At 34.7% G+C, this 23,715-nt stretch overlaps 1 protein-coding gene across 14 annotated transcripts in view; it reads right to left on the bottom strand.

Annotated features, from left to right (window-relative positions):
- The window catches only part of FAM172A (family with sequence similarity 172 member A), a 483,877-nt gene that overhangs the window by 343,584 nt on the left and 116,578 nt on the right, over positions 1-23,715 (bottom strand). For all 14 annotated transcript variants that reach the window (XM_050794318.1, XM_050794327.1, XM_050794314.1 and 11 more), the window contains one exon: positions 4,817-4,882. In XM_050794318.1, the coding sequence (XP_050650275.1) occupies positions 4,817-4,882 (66 nt within the window). The remainder of the gene's footprint in view (positions 1-4,816; positions 4,883-23,715) is intronic.

Below are 23,715 nucleotides of genomic sequence, written 5' to 3'. Positions count from 1 at the left end.
ATATTTTTATCCATTTTGATTGTACTTAATATTTAGATTGTTAACTAAATGATGTATGATTTACATTTGAAAGACACAAAACACTTTTAGAAAGAGATAACTTCGCAACCTTTTGTTACATATGCCATGACACACCGAGTGGTATTCCACATCAGCACTGGCCAGTGACTGGAAATTGAAGCCTTTGGATAGCCAGATCAAGCAGGAAGTTGACATTCTGATGGCTGGTTACACACTCTCACATAAAGGTCAATCCACATACTGTGTAACGCAATAACTCTTCACTTTGGCAACTGTATATGTTCCATACAATTATCAAAACAGGAAGTACACAAAAACTCTAGATGCCAAAAAAAAAAAAAAAAAAAAAAGCCCTGGATTCTAAATATTCCCAGTCATTACACTTAGGAAGAGAAAAACAAAATAAAATACTTGTACTTCTAAAACAATCAGGCTAGTTTCAGTAAGAGATGGCTTAGGCATCTGTGCAAACAGAGCAAAAATGGCACTTATTTCAGCAAGAGCAGCATGGACACAGGGCTTAAAGAAGAAATAACACCTTTTCATTGAAGCCTTCCCTGACTACCACATTTAAAATCCCAAACATGTCCCTGAAAATTCTGTAGTCCCTTTCCCTGTTTTATTTTCCTCCATGGCACATACCAAGATCTAACATATTGTACGCTTTACTCTATATTTTTGCAAGTGTGTTTATTCACCGCCTGCTCCCTTCACTAGAATGTAAGTCCGGGCAGGCAGAGAGTTCTCTGGTTTGTATCCACCTGTAGTCTCAGTACCTAAAACAAAACCTAGCACATTGTAGGCACTCAGTAATCAAAAACAATAAACTTTTGGAATGAGGAATCTTATCAGGTCTCACCAGTGACTTCCTTTAGATAAAAGGCATTTAACTAAATAATGGATCCTCTAAAATGGTTATAATACTTGCCTGGTTCAGAAAGCATATACTGAAGATTAAACTAGTACATAATTACAGAGAATTTTACAAGAGCTATACAATGTTAAAGAACTAAATAATGGATCCTCTAAAATGGTTATAATACTTGCCTGGTTCAGAAAGCATATACTGAAGATTAAACTAGTACATAATTACAGAGAATTTTACAAGAGCTATACAATGGTAAAGAGTTAAAATGACATAACTAAAATTTTATTAGCAATAGCTAAAAATACAGGAAGAGAGATATGAAATATAACACAATCATATTAGCTTCAGCTGCATGCTATGTCCAGAGTAAACAAATTATAATGACGACAATAAATATGACTAAAGCCACACAGAAAGATAAGTGGATGAGAGACACAGGAAAACCAAACCTAAGAAGAAAAATTCCCTTTTACCTAGGAACATTATATGAAAATAGAAGAATTGCTCAGTTAAAGAGGCTTAAAAATAAAAAAGGTAATGATGATAAGAACAAAATTTAAAAACTGAAAGGCAAAGCTGTCAGTGTATAACAAGAAAGACGCCACAGGGGTTTCTAGTCATTCAATTACCAAACAGGATATCTAAACACGCACAAAGAAAAGTGTCTCTTAAGGTCAGTGAGGCCTTAATGGATCCTGGAATGGCTATGGAGATGGATGCCTATTTACCTTAATGTAAAAACCTGTAGTACAGATATTCCAGTAGGTGCTGATCACTGTCTTTTTTCCTATTTGACTAAGTCCCCTGTTACCAAGAAACTGAGTCAATTTTTTAAGCAATGGAATACTGGCACTTTGAAGTCCACAGTAATCACTTAAAACTGAAAGAAACTTATTTTCAGATGATAAAAATATATTTTTTGTATTAATATGCTCCTTGATAAAGGACCACTTGAGAGTCCAGGAGTTCAAGATCAACCTGGGCAACATAGTGAGACCCTGTCTCTACAAATAATCCAAAATTAGCCGGGCATGGTGGTACGCACCTGTAGTCCCAGCTACTTGGAAGGCTGAGGCTGGAGAATTGCTTGAGCCCAGGAAGTCAAGGCTGCACTAAGCCATGACTGCACCACAGCACTCAGCTTGTGCAACAGAGTGAGACTCTGTCTCAGAAAAAAGAGGGAAAATAGAATCACATTAAAAAAAAAATGCTGCTATAGAATTTTTAAGGGGCTATAAATTAAGGTAACCATGAATAAATGAAAGTTTTACTTGAACACTGAGAAAAGTTGACTTTCAAAATATGAGAATACCAAAATATTAAAGAAAAACAACAATGAAGATGAATAATGTAATATTATTAATGATTAAGGGGTAAGAGCAGTATTTTAGCTGGTCATTGGCTAATATACACCTCAGTTTACATAGAACTCTGACTCTGCACATGGTAACTACAATGTACTTTCTAAGTTAGTGCTAATTTTAAATAGTAAGATATCTATAGAAATAAAATAATTTCTTCTTCATTAACCTAATTAAGTTTGAACATATGGCTGTTCCAAGGCCATTTATCTTCAAACAGTGGTAATTTATTAAGCTAAGCTTTCATTAAGGAATACACATAATGGTCATGCACGAATCACCTCACTTTATTGACAAATCAACCTCAGACACCTTTTGGTTGGTGAGACTGCACCAAACAATTTTTAGCAGTTACCAATTCATTGTGGAATACTCATGAACACCATTAATTGCTGAAACATGATGCATGTAATAAACTAAGTGAAAATCTGTAGTGAAGTTGTTAATTCATGTCTCCAGTGTTCTATACAAGCATGAGATATTTTACTATAATTGAGAATACTTTATGCCTATTTATGAGAGATGTGGGGTAAACATAGGCATGATCATACTGTTTACTATCAAATCAAATCATGGATTCCACAAAGTGCTGTCATTTAAAAAAAAAATGGTTCTTTTTCCCTTTTAAAATAGTTTAACTATAAAACTGAAAGAGTTCATCACGAGGGAAAAAACAAAGGTTTGATGGTATTCTTTAAGTAAAAAGAACAACTATTTACACACACCCACATACAAAAACCCACTTTCACTCTGAGATTTAAGAGACCTCAGGAGAAAAATAACAGCTACTAAAAAACAGTTGTGAAGAAAAGTGTCACAATGATACCAAATATGTGATAATTTAAAGGGAAATACTAATTTCCTAAAACAAAATTTAGAGTCTTTTTTAAGTTTACAAAATAAGGGAAACTTTATTAACCAAAGATGGGTATGATGCTTAAGTTTCACATAAAGTAAATCTGTCTTGCTTATTAGCTTTATATTCCAAATTTAAAATCAAAGGATAATCTGATCCATAATAAAAAGTTCCCTTCCATCTATAAAGATCAATAATGAAACTTAAACATATAACATGCTGTATACAGCCAATTATTTTGTGATTTGTTCTAGAAATTTGGAGACTGAAGTGAGTTTAAGGGTTCCCTGGAACTAGAAGTATTATAGAACTAACAGACTCAATATTAATTGTGCTGTATCAATAAATTAACCTAATGCTCTTTAAATATCATTCTTCAGAAACTCTGAAAGAAACAAAATTAACAACAAAGGAAAACTGGGCAAAGTGACAAAATTCTATCCTGACTTTCCAGAAGACCAAATTTCAATATATAGTTTAAATGAAGTAAAATGCTAGGCCTAAAGTCAAAACTAAAACAGTAAGTTTAAATTCAAAAAAGACTGGCATATTCATTCAAAGAAAGGTACTAAAATCTTGACTTTAAAGGAAGAAAAGTTTCCAAATAAACCAAGGGTTGATGTAGCTGTTATACAGAATAATATTTTATTGACTAATCCATCATAAGCACTTGGAACAGTGTCCATCACCTAAAAAACATTTAAATAAATTTATGTTGAATAAGTGAATAAATGAGTGAGTGACTAATAACGTGATCTTGCACTTGAGGTTACTTACAGAAAATTAAATAAAAAGGTTTCCTTTAAAAAAGGAACTACAGAATCAGTTCTGGAGAGGGACAATATTAAGAAATCCCCAAACCCTTTTATAATAAAATAGTACTATCCAAAGAATTTTTTAAACTCATGCAACATTTCATGCAAACAAAATTATCTACATGCAAAGTGTGCCTTAAATGAATTACTTTCAGCAAGTATCCCAGATTCTTATATATCATAAAATCATAAAGTCGTCAGGGACAGCAAAGATCCTCCAAACTAGTCCAACCACCATTTCACACATGATTACAATCTCTTCGTTTTAAAGCTTAATATTTTGTGGTTTACATTTAAAAAACAGGGGTTTGTGTTTTTTCTTTTTTTTGACAATTTGAGTCTGAGAACAAATCTCAAACTTTTTCACTCTGAAATGGCAAAATGTGCAAAATTCAAAAAAATGTTCTGCCAAAAAGGGAAGGAGCAGTGTTATGAAACAGGAAGCACCAGGAATGAATTTGGGAATGTGTAGAGGAAACAACATACTATGTGTAGAAATAAGACATATTTTTAAAAACCAAGAAATATTTAAAGAGACAGTGAATGTTTAATGTAACAAAAATTTCACTGGTTTACTACAAATAAAAATAAATTATTCCAGTGAAATGAGAAAGGGTACAGGTAAGGGTAATCCTTTAATTGAGTCATCATTTTCAAAGAGACTAGAAATGGGCACTTTTTTCATTTATACTGAAGAGTATTCTTTATAAGAACTACTGTGCAGAATGAGATGAGGTATACTAATAAGCATTTAAAATTATCACTATCAACACAATAAACCTTAACATTTAAACTTATCACAGTCAACCCAAAACAAAAGTTTTCTTCTGAATTAAAAACTATTTTACTTGGAAATAAACATTTGAAATAAACATTTCTTTAAAATTTGACTTACTGGAATAGATATTTTTTTCAAATTACAATCCTTTTCCAGGAGCTCATATACATACTTCGTGATGATCTAAGTAGGAAAGAAATAACATATTAAGATACAATGTCATCCATTATCAAAACTGACATAAATTTTGGTAAATGATTGCAAGTTATTGCTCTGAGTAAATATCTCTTCATCTTGGAATGCTTTTATATTATATTAAGAGACTCCTAATTACCCATAATGGTTTACTTCCTGCTGCTATATGAATAACTATGAACTTTTGTATTAAGGATTGGGACCAATTAATACATATTAAATTAATACACATCAACAAAAATATACATGACTTTCTCTTTTTCAAGAGAATACTCTAAAAGTATATTTTCTTTTTTCGGTGTTTCTAAAATTTGTTTCTCCTATTATTTTCCTATAGGCATTATATTTAATATATTAATGGCACCTTAGTGACTCTGAATCTCAACACCTCTTTTGTGTTCACTGAATCGAGGAGGAAAAAGTCAGAGGTATTCTAAACAGAAAAGGAAAACTCATCCAGAAAGTCAGGGACCTGTCAGTATCACTGCTTATGCTAGGAAGAAGCACAGTTCCCCTAGATGTCCATGTTCTAATTCCTGGAACCTGTGAATAAGTTATGTTACATATTAAATGAATCAACAGATATAACTAAAGTTTAGAACCTTGAAATGGTGAGATTTTCTAGGATTATTTGGGTGGTGTATGTCTTTAAAAGTAGAAGATTACAGAAGAACAGTGGGTCAGAGAGATGCAAAGTGACTCAACTGGCTATTGCTGGCTTTCAACATGGAGGAAGGAGACAAGCCAAGAAATGTGGTAGCTTTTATAAAGTGGAACAACATTCAGTTTACAGCAGTAGGAAAATGAGACCTCAGTCCTACAACTGCAAGGAATGGAATTTTGCCATCAACCCTCATAAGCAGTAAACAAATTCTCCCCTAGATCCTAAAAACAGCTTGTTCACACCTTGATTTTAGCCCACTGAAACTCATATGGGACTTCTGACCTACAGAATTGTTAAGATAACAAATTCATGTTGCTTTAAGCCTCTAAATTTATAGTAATTTGTTATAACAGCAAAAGAAAATTAACATACTATTTCTATTAAGGAAGGCAAAGAGTAAGGAAAGAGACATCTGGAATAAAAACAAATATTACATAGGTGGTACTAATGGTCACTTTAAGGAGTGTTTCTTCACTCCAAAATGTCTTAAGTTATCTCTGCAAAATACCTCAGAGAATAATTTTAGCAGAAACATAATTAAAAGTCAAATTTTATGAAACAAAATCACAGGATGATTTTTTTAGAAAATTAAGATGTCAATTGCTTTGGTGCTGTATTCGTAATCTAAAATAGATTCTTTATCCTGCTTTCTTCAAGGAGTCCAAAATTCTTTCTTCTATGTATACGTATTCATTTCATTTTAGAAACAGTATATTAGATGTATGCTAGAACAGCTTTATCTTGGCTGGTAACGGTAATTTCAAAAGCTATGATACTACGTTAGAACTAGGTAATAAAATGCTAGTTATTAAACTAATAGTATTCTTATGTTTCAACATAGCAGTTAAAATTATGTTGATTATACTTTCACTGGGAGGTAGTGGTACTGTAGACTTATAAGAGTAAATTAAAAATGTGGAGGTTCAGACTAAACATATGTATAAAGTTATATAATGACCTGCTGCTTTAAGAGAAATAGATTAAATAAGATTGGCAAAATGAGTGGTTTAACATTTCTGAAAATACTCTACTATCTATGAAATCACAAAATATCCTTACATTTGAAGTAACAACAAAACCAGTGAAACTTAATCCAAATGAATTCTACCACCATGCAAAATACTTGAGACATAATCTGAGAGTTAAAAATTTAAGTACTACTGACCTCACAAAAAGAAAAAAGCTGAACAAACTAAAGGTCAACAGCTCTTACTAGATCCATCAGTTAATCCTCAATGTTTATACTACAGGATAATATAAAATAATCCAAAACTCAAAAATTGCTTAGTTAGCTTTGAAATACACGATAGAGCAAGTCTGGAATTTGCAACATATCAAACCAAGTAATAAAACTATATATCAAGTAAGAGTTAGGGAAACACTACCTAACTTGCCTAATTTGCTTTGATCTCCAAATCCTTAACATAGGAAAAAAGCAACCATAGATGAAATCGTCTATCTTATAGGCAATTCTCCGTGTTCAGCATGCTCTCCTCAGATCTAGTCATCCTCCAAAATACAGATCACATGTCAACTCCTTCAGGTAACTCTCATGGCCTCATCCCAACCCTCCAAGGTATGGCAGTGTCTCAACCTCTATTTTCCTCTGGACATGACTGAATATCATTGTCTAACATACTACTCAAATATCGTTACCTGTCTGTTACACATCTACTTATAGAACACTATAATTTCGGTCTCCTACCTTTATTCCTTCTTGTATTCACAGGATACTCTGGGAAACAGAAGATACTTAAAATTGTACATGAATTCTCCTCTCTGTCCATCCTGTCTACATCTTTTGAGGGAGATACAAGTTCAAGATTAAAAAAAAAAAAAAGTTTTCTAATTGCTAAATCAAGACTTAGGAAGAAAGCATCAAGGACTCATTCATTGCCTTCCAGATTGCATAGAATTGCACTCTGCATTTAGAAAAATCAAAAAATGAAAAGATAATTTCAAAAAGGAGATGAAAAAAGTATTTCTTTCCAAATGTCATCTGTGTTCAAATGTTCACTGGGAGCTGTGTTTATAGATGGAAAAGAAAAGGCTTAAGAGACTACGCAGGCTCTAAAGTTATGTTTTCATCCTAATAAGAAACAGAGAACTTCCGTTGTCTGGTTTGATGTATATAGAGCTTGGAAGTAGGTACTACTGACCTTACAAAAGAAAAAAAGGCTTAAAAAACTGAAAGTCAACAACTCTGATTAGATCCATCAGAGAAATGAGGCCACAGAGCAAACTGCTTCCCTGAAAATGGAGAGACCAGACAAGCAGATATAAAATCAGTTTACAGGGTACCTCAGTTGAAGCCAGTACTAATGTAAGAACACTTTAAACAGCAATGGAGGAACTGCTGGCGGGGTGTAGACTAGCTTAAGAGTTAAAAACTAGGAGGAGGTTCAAGCTTAAGGGGGAGGGGACAAATTTTTATGAGTTTTATTCCTGGAGGGCTACTAGGTTCTCACTATGAAGACTACATAAAGACTCTCTCTTGTTTCTGGCTGGGGAAGGGGAAAGGTAACCATTTAAAAACACTCCAGAACTCTCTACTGTTTTCAATAATGCCTGAAATAGTTCAAGAGAAACTATTTTATCAGAACCTAGCTGACCTGGGGGGAAGGGAAATGCCCAACTCCAGCTCACTTAAGAGATGAGACCTAAGAGAGGACTATAGAATATCTCCCCATCTACCCTAAGTTAACACCATATCAATAGAGTTCCTATAAAATACCAGGGGATTACAGCTAAAATAACTCTAAGAGTCAGGCCCTTTTTATGGACCCTAGAAAAACCCAAAGACAACAGAGGAGACAAAAACAAAAAGCCTCTGACATGCAGCTAAAGCAAACAATAAACACAATCTAATGCCTAGCCAAATAAACATAAAATCTCACACTAAAGACCTATTTACTTCAGTTCCTTTCACCTGATATATAATATCAGGCTTTCAACAAGTAATTACCAGGCTGCTAAAAGGCAAAAACAGACAAACAAAACCCCCATGATCTGAAGAGACAAACCAAACATCAGAACTAGGCTCAGATATGGCAGAGACGGTGGAATCATCAGACTAGGAATTTAAAATAACTATAATATGGTAACGCTTTACTGGAAAAAGTGCACCACATACAGAACAGATAGGTAACGTAAGGAGAAACATGGAAACCAAGGTACAACCCAAAGGAAATGTTAGATCAAAACCACTGTAACAAAAATGAAGACTGGGTTTAATAGGCTGATTAGTAGACTGGACACGGCCAAGGAAAGACTCATTGAGCTTGAAGATAAGTTAATGGAAATGCTCAAAATGTAAATGCAAAGAGAAAACAAGAATGAAAAGACAATACAGAATATCAGAGAATTGTGGGGCAATCATACAAGGTGTAACTTATGCATAATGAGAATACAAGAAGGAGAAGACAGAAGAAACAGAAAATATTTGAAGCAATAATGGCTGAGAATATTCCAAAATTAATGACAGACAAAAAATAACAGATCCAGGAAGTGAAGGGAGCATCAAGCTGGATAAATAAAACCAACTAAACAAACAAAAAAAAAAACTATACCTTGCCAAAGTGAAAATCTTAAAAGAAGCTGGTGGGGGAAAGGTGGAAATTTACTTACAGAGGAACAAGGATCAGAATTACATTGGACTTCTCTTACAAACTATGGAAATGAGAAGACAGAGGAGTGAATTACTCAGTGTTGAAAGAAACCCCACCAACCTAGAATTCTGTATCCTGAAAAGTTAACCTTCAAAAAGTGAAAGAGAAATAAAGACTTTCTGAGGCAAATAAAAATTTAGGGAATTTTCTCTTTTTTCTTTTTTCTTTTTCTTTTCTTTTTTTTTTTTTTTTTTTTTCTTTTTTTTTTGCCAGTAGATCTGCCTCACAAGAAATGTTAAAACTTATTTCAGAGAAAACAAAAATTACAGAGGTCAGGAATTTGGATCAACACAAAGAAACAAGAGTGTTAGACAAGAAAGAAGTGAAGGTAAAATAAAATATTTTGTTATTCTTATTTGATCTAACAGATAACAGTTTGTTTAAAATAATAACAGTAACAATGTATTTTGTTTACAGACAAGCAGAATGAATGTCAGCAATGTTATAAGTGACAAGAGAGAAGAACTGATTATACTGTTATAAGGTACTTGTACTACACATGAAGAGGTGTAGTGTCTAGTGTCATTTGAAAGAAACACTGGAAAGAAAAATCTACTACACCTGGCAATTTTCCTGGATTCCTTCTGATTCCTAAGAAGTTGCCATAAAGATAAAAGTTAAGTGAATCCACAATGGAAGTGACAGAAAAATAATTTTGAGATTATATATTCATGGAATAAATCTCCTGACTACTAATACAGTAATGCCCTCAAGGAATTAGAGTCTGACTCTAATTTTTCTAGCTCTGAGTTTCTGCATGTAGGGATTAAAGAAAATTGTTAAAAGGAGAGCAGGGGTGATCAATGAAATAAACATAGAAATAAGGAAAATGAAGTATAATAAAAATCACTTCTCCACGGAACACTTCCACCAGAAGGGTAATATTCATCCTACTATGAATTTACTTTTGACATGTATTAAGCACTTACTATGTGCTTATCATGTTCCTCATTCATCTCAGCATTACTTCTGGTCTTAAATAAGAAGCCAGCAACGATAACCTTTAGTCCAGTAACAGCACTGAAATTATTCTAGCTGGTTATAATTTAAGGGGGTGGGGAAAAGTGACATTAAGAAGCCTCCTAGAAGGTACTACAGATCCTTTTGAGAAATAAAATGTAATACATAATATATATTACTGCATAGGTAAGGTAAATAATATAAAAATTTTAATTAAACACAAACGAACTTTACTTTATTACCAGATATTCAAGCTTTCATTCTTTCTTCCTCAGAAGAAAATCTCTCAATAGTAACAAACTAAATTTGGACTTATTGATTCATAGCAATAACAATATTTATTTTACAACTTTATTAACTACATAAGATAAAAAAAAAAAAAGTCTCTATTAGGCCTATTAGGAGACTAAGAACATCAGCCCAAGACATAAAACACCAATACCCATACATCACCAGTCATGCCTATCCCTATAGATGACACGTCAATGCTAAGAGAATCCTGACTTTAAATGTACGGGTGGATGAACTGAACCAAAAGAGAAACTCTAAAATATTTAAATATATCTGTAAAATTTTTATGCCTCTTTCAACCAAATAAAATCTTAGAAAACAGACTCAGTAAGTACCTGAATTAGTAAAATATGAACTAAAACATTAAAAGAAATATTTTTTAAAAAGTTTTTAAACATATGAAACATTTTAAAAGAAAAATAACTTTTAAATGCTTAAAATATTTAAAAATAAACCCTTTTTTCCATGCTTGTATAGCGGTAAGTATACCTACCTGTTATGTGGAACACTGGGGTTTGATTCTCCCCACAACCAAAAACAGAAAAGAAACAATTTGTAAACAATTTATTATTAGGATAATAAATCATTGCCTAGTAGAAATCTGTCTAAATGGCAGAATGAAATTAAGTCATTTATAATGAGTATACTTAAGTGATAATAATACTCTGTTTTCTGCTTGAAATAATTACATACATCATGTTTACATTAAATAGATACTTATAAAACAGTTGGAAATGGTTTACTTTTACATAAGCATCTTCTTTTAACATGATTCATTTGCTTAGGAAGCCCTGATTTCACAAATGAGCCCAAAGGAGTCAGAACAGGCAATCTGATTTATCACACTACAGTATATCACAAATGTAAATGAAGTTTGATATTATAAGCTCTTACTATATTGAAAGTTTAAAAATATTTTGAGGATAAACTTTCGCTTTTAACACAATATTTAGCCGGGCATGGTGGCTCACACCTGTAATCCCAGAACTTTGGGAGGCCGAGGCAGGTGGATCACCTGAGGTCAGGGGTTCGAAACCAGCCTGGTCAACATGGCTGTTTCTACTCTACTAAAAATACACAATTAGCCAGGCATGGTGGTGCATGCTTGTAATCCCAGCTACCTGGGAGGCTGAGGCAGGAGAATCACTTGAACCTGGGAGGCGGAAATTGCAGTGAGCTGAAATAGTGCTATTGCACTCCAGCCTGGGCAACAAGAGCAAGACTCCATCTCAGTAAATAAATAAATAAATAAATAAATAAATAAATAAATAAAACAAAAATACAATATTTATTCTATATATTCTGTGTTACTCAGTTTCACTTTGCTCATTATGATTAATAAAAATACAATTTAAAATCCCCATACCATTTATTTTGAAAGGCAGAGGCTTCAAGATCTTTGTATTCAGTATGTAACTAAATAATTAGTTGGATTCCTCAATTTAAAATATACCAATAAATAGGGGATAGTGCCCCATCAGGTCTCAGGAGCAGAAGGGAGGCAGATCTCACTTCTAGAAATCTAATCCTTGGCATGGTCTGCCACTGAAGGAGTAGGGAGCGAATCCTGCCAAAATCCTCCCTGGGTCAAAGGAAATGCAAGAATGGTGCCAGTTGCTGAAGGAAGCACCCACTAAAGCCTCTGAATGGACAAGGACGGGGGAAGTAATCTCTCGCCTCCCTGCCCCTTTTCTCAGTTCACTGTTGTGGACTTGGCAAAGGCTTTTCCTGCCAGGGTTTATGAGCATGGACTTAAAGAGACAACTTCTTGAGTTTCTCCAGTGGCTCCACTCCTACTGAAGGTGAACACTGGCTGGGGGAGGGTGCTTTTCACACTTCTCCATTGCCTCTGCTCCTGCACCCACCAACCAGCTCTTAAAATTAAGTGCTACCTACTGACTGTAGCCTAAAATACACGACCAAACAAAATCACATTGCTAAAACAAGCAACATCTCAGAAAGCCAGTTAACAAACCTATCTATATCCAAGAAACCCATATAGGGCCTTGGCACCCTTAAAGCACCCAGAAACAAATCCAATCAATCACAAACAATACATATCACAGTCATACCCACAAGGGAAAAAAGAATACCAAATCAAGACGCCCCATCCAAATGATAGCAAACTAAAAAAAAAAAAAAGAGAGAGAGAGAAGTAGCTCTTTAGATGAGAATGAACAGTGCAAGAACTTTGGCAATACAAAAAGCCAGAGTGTTTCCTCATCTCTAAATGATCCCACTAGTTCCCCAGCAATGGATCCTAACCAGAATAAAAATTCTGAAATGACAGAGAATTCAGAGTATGGGTGGCAAAGAAATTGAATGAGACCCAGGAGAAAGCTGAAATCCAACACGAATAAATCGGAAAAACAATTCAGAAACTGAAGATGACACAGCTGCTATATTAAGAAAGAACGAAACAGAACTTCTGGTATTGAAAAATTCACTACATGGGGCTGGGTGTGGTGGCTCACGCCTGTAATCCTAGCACTTTGGGAGGCCAAAGCAGGAGGATCTCTTGAACCCAGGAGTTCAAGACCAGCTGGGCAACATACAGAGACCCTGTCTCTTAAAAAAAAAAAAAAAAGAGAGAAAGAGAGAGAGAGAAACTCACTGCAGGAATTTCTTTTCCTTTTGCTTTTTGAGACAGCCTTGCTCTGTCGCCCATCTGGAATGCAGTGGCATGATCATAGCTCACTGCAGCCTTAAACTCCCGGGCTTAACTGATCCTCCTTCTTCAGTCACCGAAGCAGCTGGGACTACAGGTGCATGTCACCATGCCCAGATAATTTTTCAATTATTTTTGTAGAAACCAGGTCTCACTATGTTGGTCAGGCTGGTCTTGAACTCCCTGAACTTACACAATCCTCCCGACTTGGTCTCCCAAAGTGTTAGAACTACTAACGTAATTCTAATGTGAGTAGTTCTAGGCGTGAACCACTGTGCCCAGCCAGGAATTTCAAAATACAATTGGAAGTCTTAACACCATAATACATCAAGCAGAAGAAGGAATCTCAGAGCTCAAAGACGAGCCCTTCCAAGTCAACCCAGACAAAAATAAAGAAAAAGTAATTGTAAAAACTGAACAAAGCCTTCAAGAAATATGGGATTACGTAAAGTGACCAAATCTATGACTTACTGGCATTCCTGGGTGAGAAGAGAAAGTAAGCAACTAGGAAAACATATTTGAGGATATAATTAAGAAAAGATTCTCTAATCTTGTTTAAATTGGTCAACATGCAGGTACAAGAAATCCAGAGAACTCCTGCAAGATACTATACGAGATGACCTTCCCCAAGACACATAGTCATCAGACTATCCAAAGTCAATGCAAAAATTCTTAAAAGGCAGCTATGGAAAAGAATCACATCACCAATAAAAGAAAACCCATCAGATTAACAGCAGAATTCTCAGCAGAAACCTTATAAGCCAGAAGAGATTGGGGACCCATTTTTAGCATTCTTTAAGAAATGAAATTTCTGCCAAGAATTTCATATCCCATCCAACTAAGCTTCATAAACGAAAGAGAAATAAAGTTGTTCCCAGACAAGCAATCACTAAAGGAACTGATCACTATCAAAAAATGCTTATGGGGTAACTGAACATGGAAATGAAAGAATGATACTTGCTACCACAAAAGCACATGCAAGCACATAGCCTATAGAACCAATAAAGCAACTACACAATTGAGACTACCATGCAACTAGCTAACAACACCACACAGAAAGAAAACCTCAAATATCAATATTAACCTTGAATGCAAACAGTGTATACACTCCACTTAAAAGACACTGAGTGGCAAACTGGATGGAAAAACAAGACCCATCCTTCTACTATCTTCAAGAGAGCAATCTCACATGTAATGACACACAAAGGCTCAAAGTAAAGATCTATCTATACAGAAAGATCTTTCTCAAAGTAAAGCTCTTTCTATAGAGAAAGATGCATCAGGCAAGTAAAAACAAAAAAGGGCAGAGGTTGTTATTCCTATATCAGATAAAATAGACTTTAACAATAAAAAGGACAAAAAGTAATATTACATAATGATAAAGGGTTCTATTCAACGAATAAATAGGCACCAACATTGGAGGACCCACATTTATAAAACAATTACTTCCAGACCTAAGAAAAGACTTATATAGCCACACAATAATAAGAATTTAACACCCCACAAAAGTTATTAAACAGATCATCAAGGCAGAAAACAAACAAAAATCTGAACTTAAATTTGACACTTAATTAATTGAACCTAATAGACATCTATAGAATACTCCACCCAACAACAACAAAATATATATTATTCTCATCTGCACACAGAACATACTTCAGGATTTCCCACATGCTTGGTCATAAAACAAGTCTTGGTAAATTTTTTGAAAAAGCTAAATTAAAAAATAAAATTAAAAATGAATCATACGCAACATCTTCTCAGACCATGGTGGAATAAAAATAGAAATCAACACCATGAGGAACTCTCAAAACCACACAAACTATATACGGAAATCATTACGTAAAAGTCTTGAATGACTTCTGGATAAACAATGAAATTAAAGCAAAAATCAAAAAATTCTTTTAAACAAACAAAAATAGAGACACAACACACACCTCTGGGGAGTGGCAAAAGCATTAAGAGGAAAGTTTGTAGTGCTAAATGACTGCATCAAGAAAACAGAAAAATCTTGGCCGGGTGTGGTGGCTCATGCCTGTAATCCCAGCACTTTGGGAGGCTGAGGCGGGCGGATCACGAGATCAGGAGATCGAGACCATCCTGGCTAACACAGTGAAACTCTGTCTCTACTAAAAAAATACAAAAAATTAGCCGGGCATGGTAGCGAGTGCCTGTAGCCCCAGATACTCGGGAGGCTGAGGCAGGAGAATGGCTTGAATCTGGGAGGCGGAGCTTGCAGTGAGTCAGGATGGCACCACTGCACTCCAGCCTGGGGTACAGAGCAAGACTCCATCTCAAAAAAAAAAAAAAAAAAAGAAAGAAAATAGAAAAATCTCAAAATTAATAACCTATCCTTGCACCTAAGAGAACTAGGAAAACAAGAACAAACTAAATTCAAAGCTGGTAGAAGAAAAAAATAATTAAAATCAGAGCCGAACTAAATGAAATCAAGACCCCAAAAAACCATCCAAATGATCAACAAAATTAAAAAAAAGCGGTTTTTTGAAAGATAAATAAAATTAAAAAACTGTTAGCTAGATTAAGAAAGAAAATAAATCTATACACAATCAGAAATGACAAAGATGACATCACAATTGATCCCAGAGAGATACAGAAGATCCTCACAGTAGTCCTCAGAGACTACTATATACATCTTTATGCACAAAAACTAGAAAATCTAGAGGAAATGGATACATTCCCTGAAACACACAACCTCCCAAGATAGAATGAGGAAGAAACAACCATCTTGAACAGACCAATAACAAGTAATGAAATTGAACCAGTAATTTAAAAAAAACTACCAACCAAAAAAAGCCCTGGAACAGATTGATTCACAGCTGAATTCTATCAATTCTACCAGATATGCAAAGAGTTAGTACCAATCCTACTGAAACTATTACAAAAAGTCAAGGAGGAGGGACTCCTTCCTAACTCCCTATCCCAACCTGGCAAAGATACAATAAGAAAAGAAAACTACAGGTCAATTTCCCTAATGAACAGAGACCAAACAATCCTCAACAAAATACTAGCAAATCGAAGCCAGCAGCACATCAAAAAGTTAATTCACCCTGATCAAGTGGGCTTTATTCCTGGAATGCAAGGATAGTTCACTATATGCAAAAGGATTCATTACATAAAAAGAATTAAAAACAAAAAACATTTTTTGTTATTTATTGTTATTGAGATGATCATTCATCTCAATAGACACAGAAAAATGCTTTCATTAAAATCCAACATCCTTCATGATAAAAACCTTCAACAAACTAGCCATCAAAGGAACATATCTCAAAATAATAAGAGTCATCTATGAAAAACACACACCCAATATCATACTGCACAGGCAAAAGTTAGAAGTATTTTCCCTAAGATGTCATCCAGTCTCATCCCTCCTATTCAAGATAGTACTGAAAGTCCTAGCCAGAGCAATCAGGCAAGAGGAAGAAATAAAACGTATCTAATATAGTTTGGCTCTGTATCCCCACCTAAATCTCATCTTGAATTGTAATCCCCACCTCTCAAGGGAGGGAAGCGATTACATTATGGGGGGCAGTTTCCCCCTTGCTGTTCTCATGATAGTGAGTGAATTTTCACGAGATTTGATGGTTTCATTAACAGGAGTTTTTCCTGTGCTCTCACATGCTTGAACTGCTCTCTTCTGCTGCCATGTGAAGAAGGTCCTTGCTTCCCCTTTGCCTTCTGCTATGACTGTAAGTTTCCTGAGGCCAATTAAAACCCTTTCCTTTATAAATTACACAGATTTGGGTATTTCTTTATAGAAGTGTGAGAATGGACTACTACAGCATCTAAATAGGAAAAGAGAAACTCACATTATCTCTTTTCATTGCTGATATGATTCTATACCTAGAAAACCCTAAAGATTCCACCATATGACTCCTAGACATGATAAGCGACTTTAGCAAACTCTCAGGACAGAAAATCAACACCCAAAAATTAGCATTTCTATATACCAATAACATTCAAGCTGATAACCAAATTAAGAATGCAATCCCATTTACAACAGTTACCAAAAAAAAAAAAAAAAAAATCTAAAAATACACCTAACATAGGAGGCAAAAGATCTCTACAAAGAGAATTGCAAAACAGTGCTGAAAGACTCATAGATGACAAAAACAAATGGAAAAGAATTTCATGCTAATGAGTTGGAGGAATCAATATCATTAAAATATTTATATTGCTCAAAGCAATCTATGGATTCAATGACATTCCTACCAAATTATCAATGTCATTTTTCACAGAATTAGAAAAAGTTATTCTAAAATTCACATGGAACGAAAAAGGAGACCAAATAGTCAAGCCAATCCTAAGCAAAAAAAAAAAAAAAGAAAAAGAAAAAGAAAAAAAATCAAGCTGGAAGCATCACATTACCTGACTTCAAACCATACTATAAGGCTACAGTAAACAAAACAGCATGCTGCTGGTACAAAAATAGGTACATAGGCCAATGGAACAGAATATAGACCCCTGAAATAAAGTCACACACCACCAACCAACTGATCTTCAACAAAGTCAGCAAAAACTAACAATGGGGAAAGGATAGCCTATTCAACAAATAGTGCTGGGAAAATTGGCTAACCATAGGCAGAAAAATAAAACTCGACCCCTACTTCTTACCATATAGAAAAATTAACCCAAGATGGATTAAAGACTTACATGTAAGACCTCAAACTAAAAATTCTAGAAGAGAACCTAGGAAATACTCTTCCAGATGATGGCCTAGGCAAATAATTTGTGACAAAGTCCTCAAAAGCAAATGCAACAAAAACAAAAATTGACAACTGGGACCTAATTAAACTAAAGAGCTTCTGTGCTACAAAGGAAACTGTCAACTGAGTTAACTGACAATCTACAGAAGAAATTATTTTAAAATTATGCATCTGACAAAGGATTAATATCCAGAATCTATAAGGTGCTTAAACTATTGAACAACCAAAAAACAAATAACCTCATCAAAAAGTGGGCAAAGGTCCACTTTTGAACAGTTCTCAAAACAGATATACGAGCAGCCAACAAGCATGAAAAAAATGCTCAAATCACTAATCACCAGAGAGATGCAAATCAAAGCCACTATGAGATACTTTATCATACTATTCAGAATGGCTGTTATTCAAAAGTTAGAAAATAAAAGATGTTGATGAGGCTGCAGAGGAAAGGGAACACTTATACACTGTTGGTGGGAATGTAGTGTTAGTCAGCCCCTATGGAAAGCAGTTTGTTGATTTCTGAAAGAACTAAAAATGGACTTAGCACTCAAACCAGCAATCCCATTACTGTGTATACAACCAAACAAAAATAAATCATTCTACCAAAAAGATACCTGCACTCATATGTTTATTGTAGCACTATTCACGATAGCAAAGACAGAGTCAACCCAGGTGTCCATCAATAGTGCGGATTGAATAAAGAAAATGTGGTACACATACACGATGGAATACTACACAGACAGAAAAAAGAATCAAAACACGTCCTTTGCAGCACCATGGATGCAGCTGAAGACCATTATCCTAAGTGAATTAATGCAGAAACAGAAAACCAAATACTACATGTTCTCACTTATAAGTGAGAGCTAAACATTGGGTACACATGGGCACAAAGATGGGAACAATAAACACTAGGGAATCCAAAAGGAGGGAGGGAGGGAGGAAAGAAGGGAAAGTCAGGGTTGAAAAACTACCTATCAGGTACTATGTTCACTAGTTGGGTGATGAACTCATTAGAAGTCCAAATCTCAGCATCATGCAATATACCTGTGTAACAAGCCTGCACATGTACCCCCTGAATCCATAATTTAAAAATATATAAAATATTCTTTCTATATTACAAAAAATAAAATGTACCAAGACTATAGATACCAGTGGCTGGAACGAGTGGGTTGGGGGTTGGGGATGGAATGAAGAGATGGTAGTTAATGGAAACAAACATACAGTTAGATAGAAGGTAAAAATTCTAATGTTTGATAATAGAGTAGGGCAATTACGGTTAGCAATAATATACTGCATATTAAGTAGCTAGAAGAGAGTACTTAAAATGTTCCTAACACACTGAAATGGTCAAGGTGACAGATACCCCAGATACCCTGTCTTGATCATTACACATTCTATGCATATAACAAAGTATCACAAGTATACCATAAATGTGTAAAATAATATGTATCAGTAACAGGAAATAAAAATTTACAGCTTTTTAAAAACCAGTCTTACTCATTTCATCTCTAAACAGACCAACTGCAATTGGTAGATTTTAGCTTTGAGCAATGACCTGATTTAAAATGTGTTTATCCCCAGTGCTGTATGTTAGGAGCATTCACAATGTGTAATATTTACCTTTAGGGCCAAGAAGTATACTATGGTTCAATGGAAACAAATTTCATATTACACCAGCAACATAATGTAGTGTTTCTACAAATACTAAAAGTTAATAAGCAGGTGAAACCTATATATTCAACTTAATATTACAGATTAATTTTACATTTTGCAAAATGGGAAATTTTATCACTATTATTGATTAACCAAAAAAAGCAAATATTGATGCTCAAATATTAAATAACCACTCTTGGAAAATATCAAATTTTGATATTTTTACAAAAAAACCCTGCATGCATAATTAGGCTTACTTTCTACTTTTTCCTGTTCTTATGTTTTAGATGAATGTCTTATATATTACACTAAAATTTTGTTTTGTTGTTTTTAACTCATGCTGGCAAGTTTAATTCTTTGTAGTTACTGAATCATTTTATCCTGTACCTTTTATTTACCTTGCTTTTTCTATGTTTCTTTCTTTCTCTTCCTGTTTTTTAATAGGTTAAGTTTTCTTTATTTCTCACTCTTTGGTATAAAAGTGATATATTCTGGTTCTGTTCCTCTAGTGACATCCTTATAGTTTTAACATGAATATTTAGCATACTTACATCTAAAATTAATCCCTGTCTTCTTTTCTTGAATAGCTCAAAGACTTTAGAGAGATCTACCCCATCTTTTTAATGCATCTTACCTCCTTCATGTTATTTTTAAATAGCATATTTTTCTACCTTGGTTTTGTATTTGCTGTTTATTATTGTTGTTGCTTTATATAGCTAAAGTTCCTTTACACTGCTCACAGGCTTACCAATTCCATTGTTCAGCATGCCTTCTTAGTTGCATCTCACTTTCTTTCTTCTTATTAATTCAGTTTGCTTATTTGGTAGCTCTTTAGCAAAAGGTAAACTGTCAGCCTTTGTCTGAAAATATACGTATCTGAACTTAATTTTGAATTATGGTTTTATTTGAGCATATAATTCTGGATCAATAGTTATTTCCTCTGGTGTCTTCTGGTATCCACAGTTGTTAATGTTTCAGCTGTCAGTCTAGCTGAGGTTGTAGATAATCAGGCTTCATTATCTGCTTGCTTTTATAATCTTCCCTATGCCTTTGATGTGCCAAAGATTCACTATAATACCTAGGTGTATGTTCAGTATTATTAATAATCCTGAGGACTCAATGTAGTTCCTGAAACTTTTACCAACTCAAGACAATTCACAGATAATATTTCTTCAAATATTTCCTTACTCTTTCTTTTTCTAGAACTCCTATTAAATACATGCTAAACATCTTCATTCTACTATCCCCGTTATAAGCTCTCTTTCATATTTTCCATCTCTTTTTAAAATTTTTCTGAGCTATATACTAAGTAATTTTATTGAGATAAGTTATCTTCTAGTAGTCCAATTCTCCCTTCAGCTATGTCTAATCTTCTATTTAAGTAGGCTGTTTAATTTTAACTTTATTGACTATAATTTTGATTTATATACATTTCATTTGGTATTATTTAAAATCTATTTTTAAAAAATGTTTTGTTAACCTTTTTAATGTTTTCAAGCATTTTAAATATTTATTTTAAGGTATTTGAATAACAGTTCTATTATCAAAAGATAATATGCCTCTAGCTCTCCAATATAGTCATGTTTTAAAAAATAATCTTAAGGCATACCACCTTCATATAGCTTTTCCCCTAAAACATTTGCCTTTCTCTGATTTCCTTTATCAACCAAAGTCTACTCAGCAAATAATTATTCACTAGCTTTTACTTTTCTGATTGTCATATTTCTTTCTTTCTTTTTTTTTTCTTTTTTTTTAGACAGGGTCTCTACTTTGTCATCCAGGCTAGAGTGTGCAGTGGCATGATCTTGGCCCACTGTAGCCTTGACCTCTGGGCTCTAATGATCCTCCCACCTCAGCTCCCCAAGTAGCTGGGACTATAGGCCTGCACCACCACGCCTGACTAATTTTTTGTATTTTTTGTAGAGATGGAGTTTCACCATGTTGCCCAGGCTAGTCTCAAACTCCTGAGCTCAAGCAATTCACCCATCTTAGCCTCCCAAAGTGCTAGGATTATAGGCGTGAGCCACCATGCCCAGTCCTGATTATTATATTTAAGTCTTATTTCCTCTGCTTGATGTAAGTTCCTTGAGAAGAAAGACTGTAGTTTTACTTAATCCTAACTCAAACAAAACCAAGTAGAACAATGTACTCAACAAATTTCTGTTGGTTTTTAACTATTTTTAATCATTTTTTAATACATTAACAGAAACAGACTCTAAAAGAGATGCCTGAAACACAGATGATTTTCCATTTACTCTCCCAATTCTTTCTGGATATTTCTCAGTCCCATAAGTTTGAGACTAAAATATTTAATATAATATTTAATAAACAATAAAATATTTAATATACATGGTATTCTTAGATTTTAGGGTGAAAGGGTAGCTAATATGAACAGGCCCAAGCTTAATTTTGGGTATTTTATGATATTTTATTCAGTGTTTATATGTAAAAATACTGCAGCTAAAATCCAGCATGATTAAATCCAAAGTTAACTCATCTCACAATAAGTAATGAAGTTCATTACTAGATAATCTGAACATCTGTAGTACTTCCACTGAAAGAAGCACTGAATAAAATACTGAAGTCTGCAGAGTACACCACTTCCACAGCCCCTCCAGTCTCTACTCCTTCCTAACAGCCAACTTTACCTCTCCAGATACAAATAGAAAACATTACTTAGTCACTTCGCATTGCTAGGAGTGGTAATTCAGCATCCATTTCATGTTACTGGCCAAGAAGAGGAATAGAAGAGTCCTGGCCATCTCAAAAACGACAAAAAAAGTAATCTTCCCATCAATGTTTTCGGGCTGTGATATTGGGAATGCAATGAGAGGAAGGCAGAAAAAAAAAAATCACCTATATTTCTTCCTCCTTTGTCAGGTCTCATTTTTCTGTTCCAGGGCTTCATCTGAGTTTTAAAATTAAATTAAATTAAAAATTCCTTGCACTGATGTCAGTATGTACTCCTATTTTCTACTACACATACACACATATACAGATAAAATGGATATGTGTGTATATTTATATCTATCTGCATCTTATTTACTTCTAAATTTACCTATCTTCAGAAAGCAAAAACTGTGAATATACATATATGTACATGCACAGACACACAAATATATGTGCTGAGGGCCTAAAAGCACTGGCATCACTAGCAACGCAGAAATCTTGGGGTGGGGCAGGTGTTTGCATGTGCATGTGTCTAAACAGTCATGCAATACTTAGTGAAGGGGATATATTCTGAGAAATGCATCATTAGGTGACTTTGTCGCTGTGTGAACATCATAGACTGCACTTACGAAACCCAGATAGCACAATCTACTACACATCTAGGCTACATGGTATAGCCTACTGCTCCTAGGCTACAAACTTGTACAGCATGATACTGTACTAAATACTGTGGGCAACTGTGACATAATGGTGTATTTCTGTATGTAAATATACCTAAACAGGGAAGGGCACAGTGGCTCATGCAGGTAATCCCAGCGCTTTGGGAGGCTGAGGTGGGCGGATCACCTAAGTTCAGGAGTTCAAGACCAGCCTGGCCAACATGGCGAAACCCCACCTCTACTAAAAATACAAACATTAGCCAGGCATGGTGGCATAAGCCTGTAGCCCCAAGCTACCTGGGAGGCTGAGGCAGGAGAATCGCTTGAACTCAGGAGGCAAAGGTTGCAGTGAGCCGAGATTGCACCACTGTACTCCAGACTGGGCAACAGAGTGACACTCCATCTCAAAACAAAACAAAACAAATACACACACACACACACACACACACACACACCCCTAAACATAGAAAAGGTAGAGTAAAAAGACAATATTTTAATCTTATGGAGCCACCTTACATATGTGGTCCATTGTTGACCTAAACATCATTATGCTGTTCATGGCTGTGGAGGTGTAGGGGTGTGTGTGTGTGTGTGTGTGTGTGTGTGTGTGTGTGTGTGTGTGTCTGTGTCCGTCTGTGTCCAATTCTCCACTAAGAAGAGTCAGAGCTCACTGGAGAAAACACCGATTCAAGATCTGGAGCACAGAAAGTACAAGATAAACCTAAAAAGTATTTTTTGTACCAAAAATTAAGAAAATACTGAAAGAGTGGCTTATACGTGTTAAAAGAACACAAAAATCTGCCTGATGAGGATCCTCCTGGCTAAATCTGGGATAATTTAGGCATCAAAAGAATGGCAGCAATGGAT

The sequence above is a fragment of the Macaca thibetana genome, chromosome 6 (genome assembly GCF_024542745.1).
Source record: "Macaca thibetana thibetana isolate TM-01 chromosome 6, ASM2454274v1, whole genome shotgun sequence".
NCBI classification, from domain to species: Eukaryota; Metazoa; Chordata; class Mammalia; order Primates; family Cercopithecidae; genus Macaca; species Macaca thibetana.
Note: the sequence above shows the minus strand (reverse complement) of the source record. Positions and strands in the feature narration are given on the sequence as shown.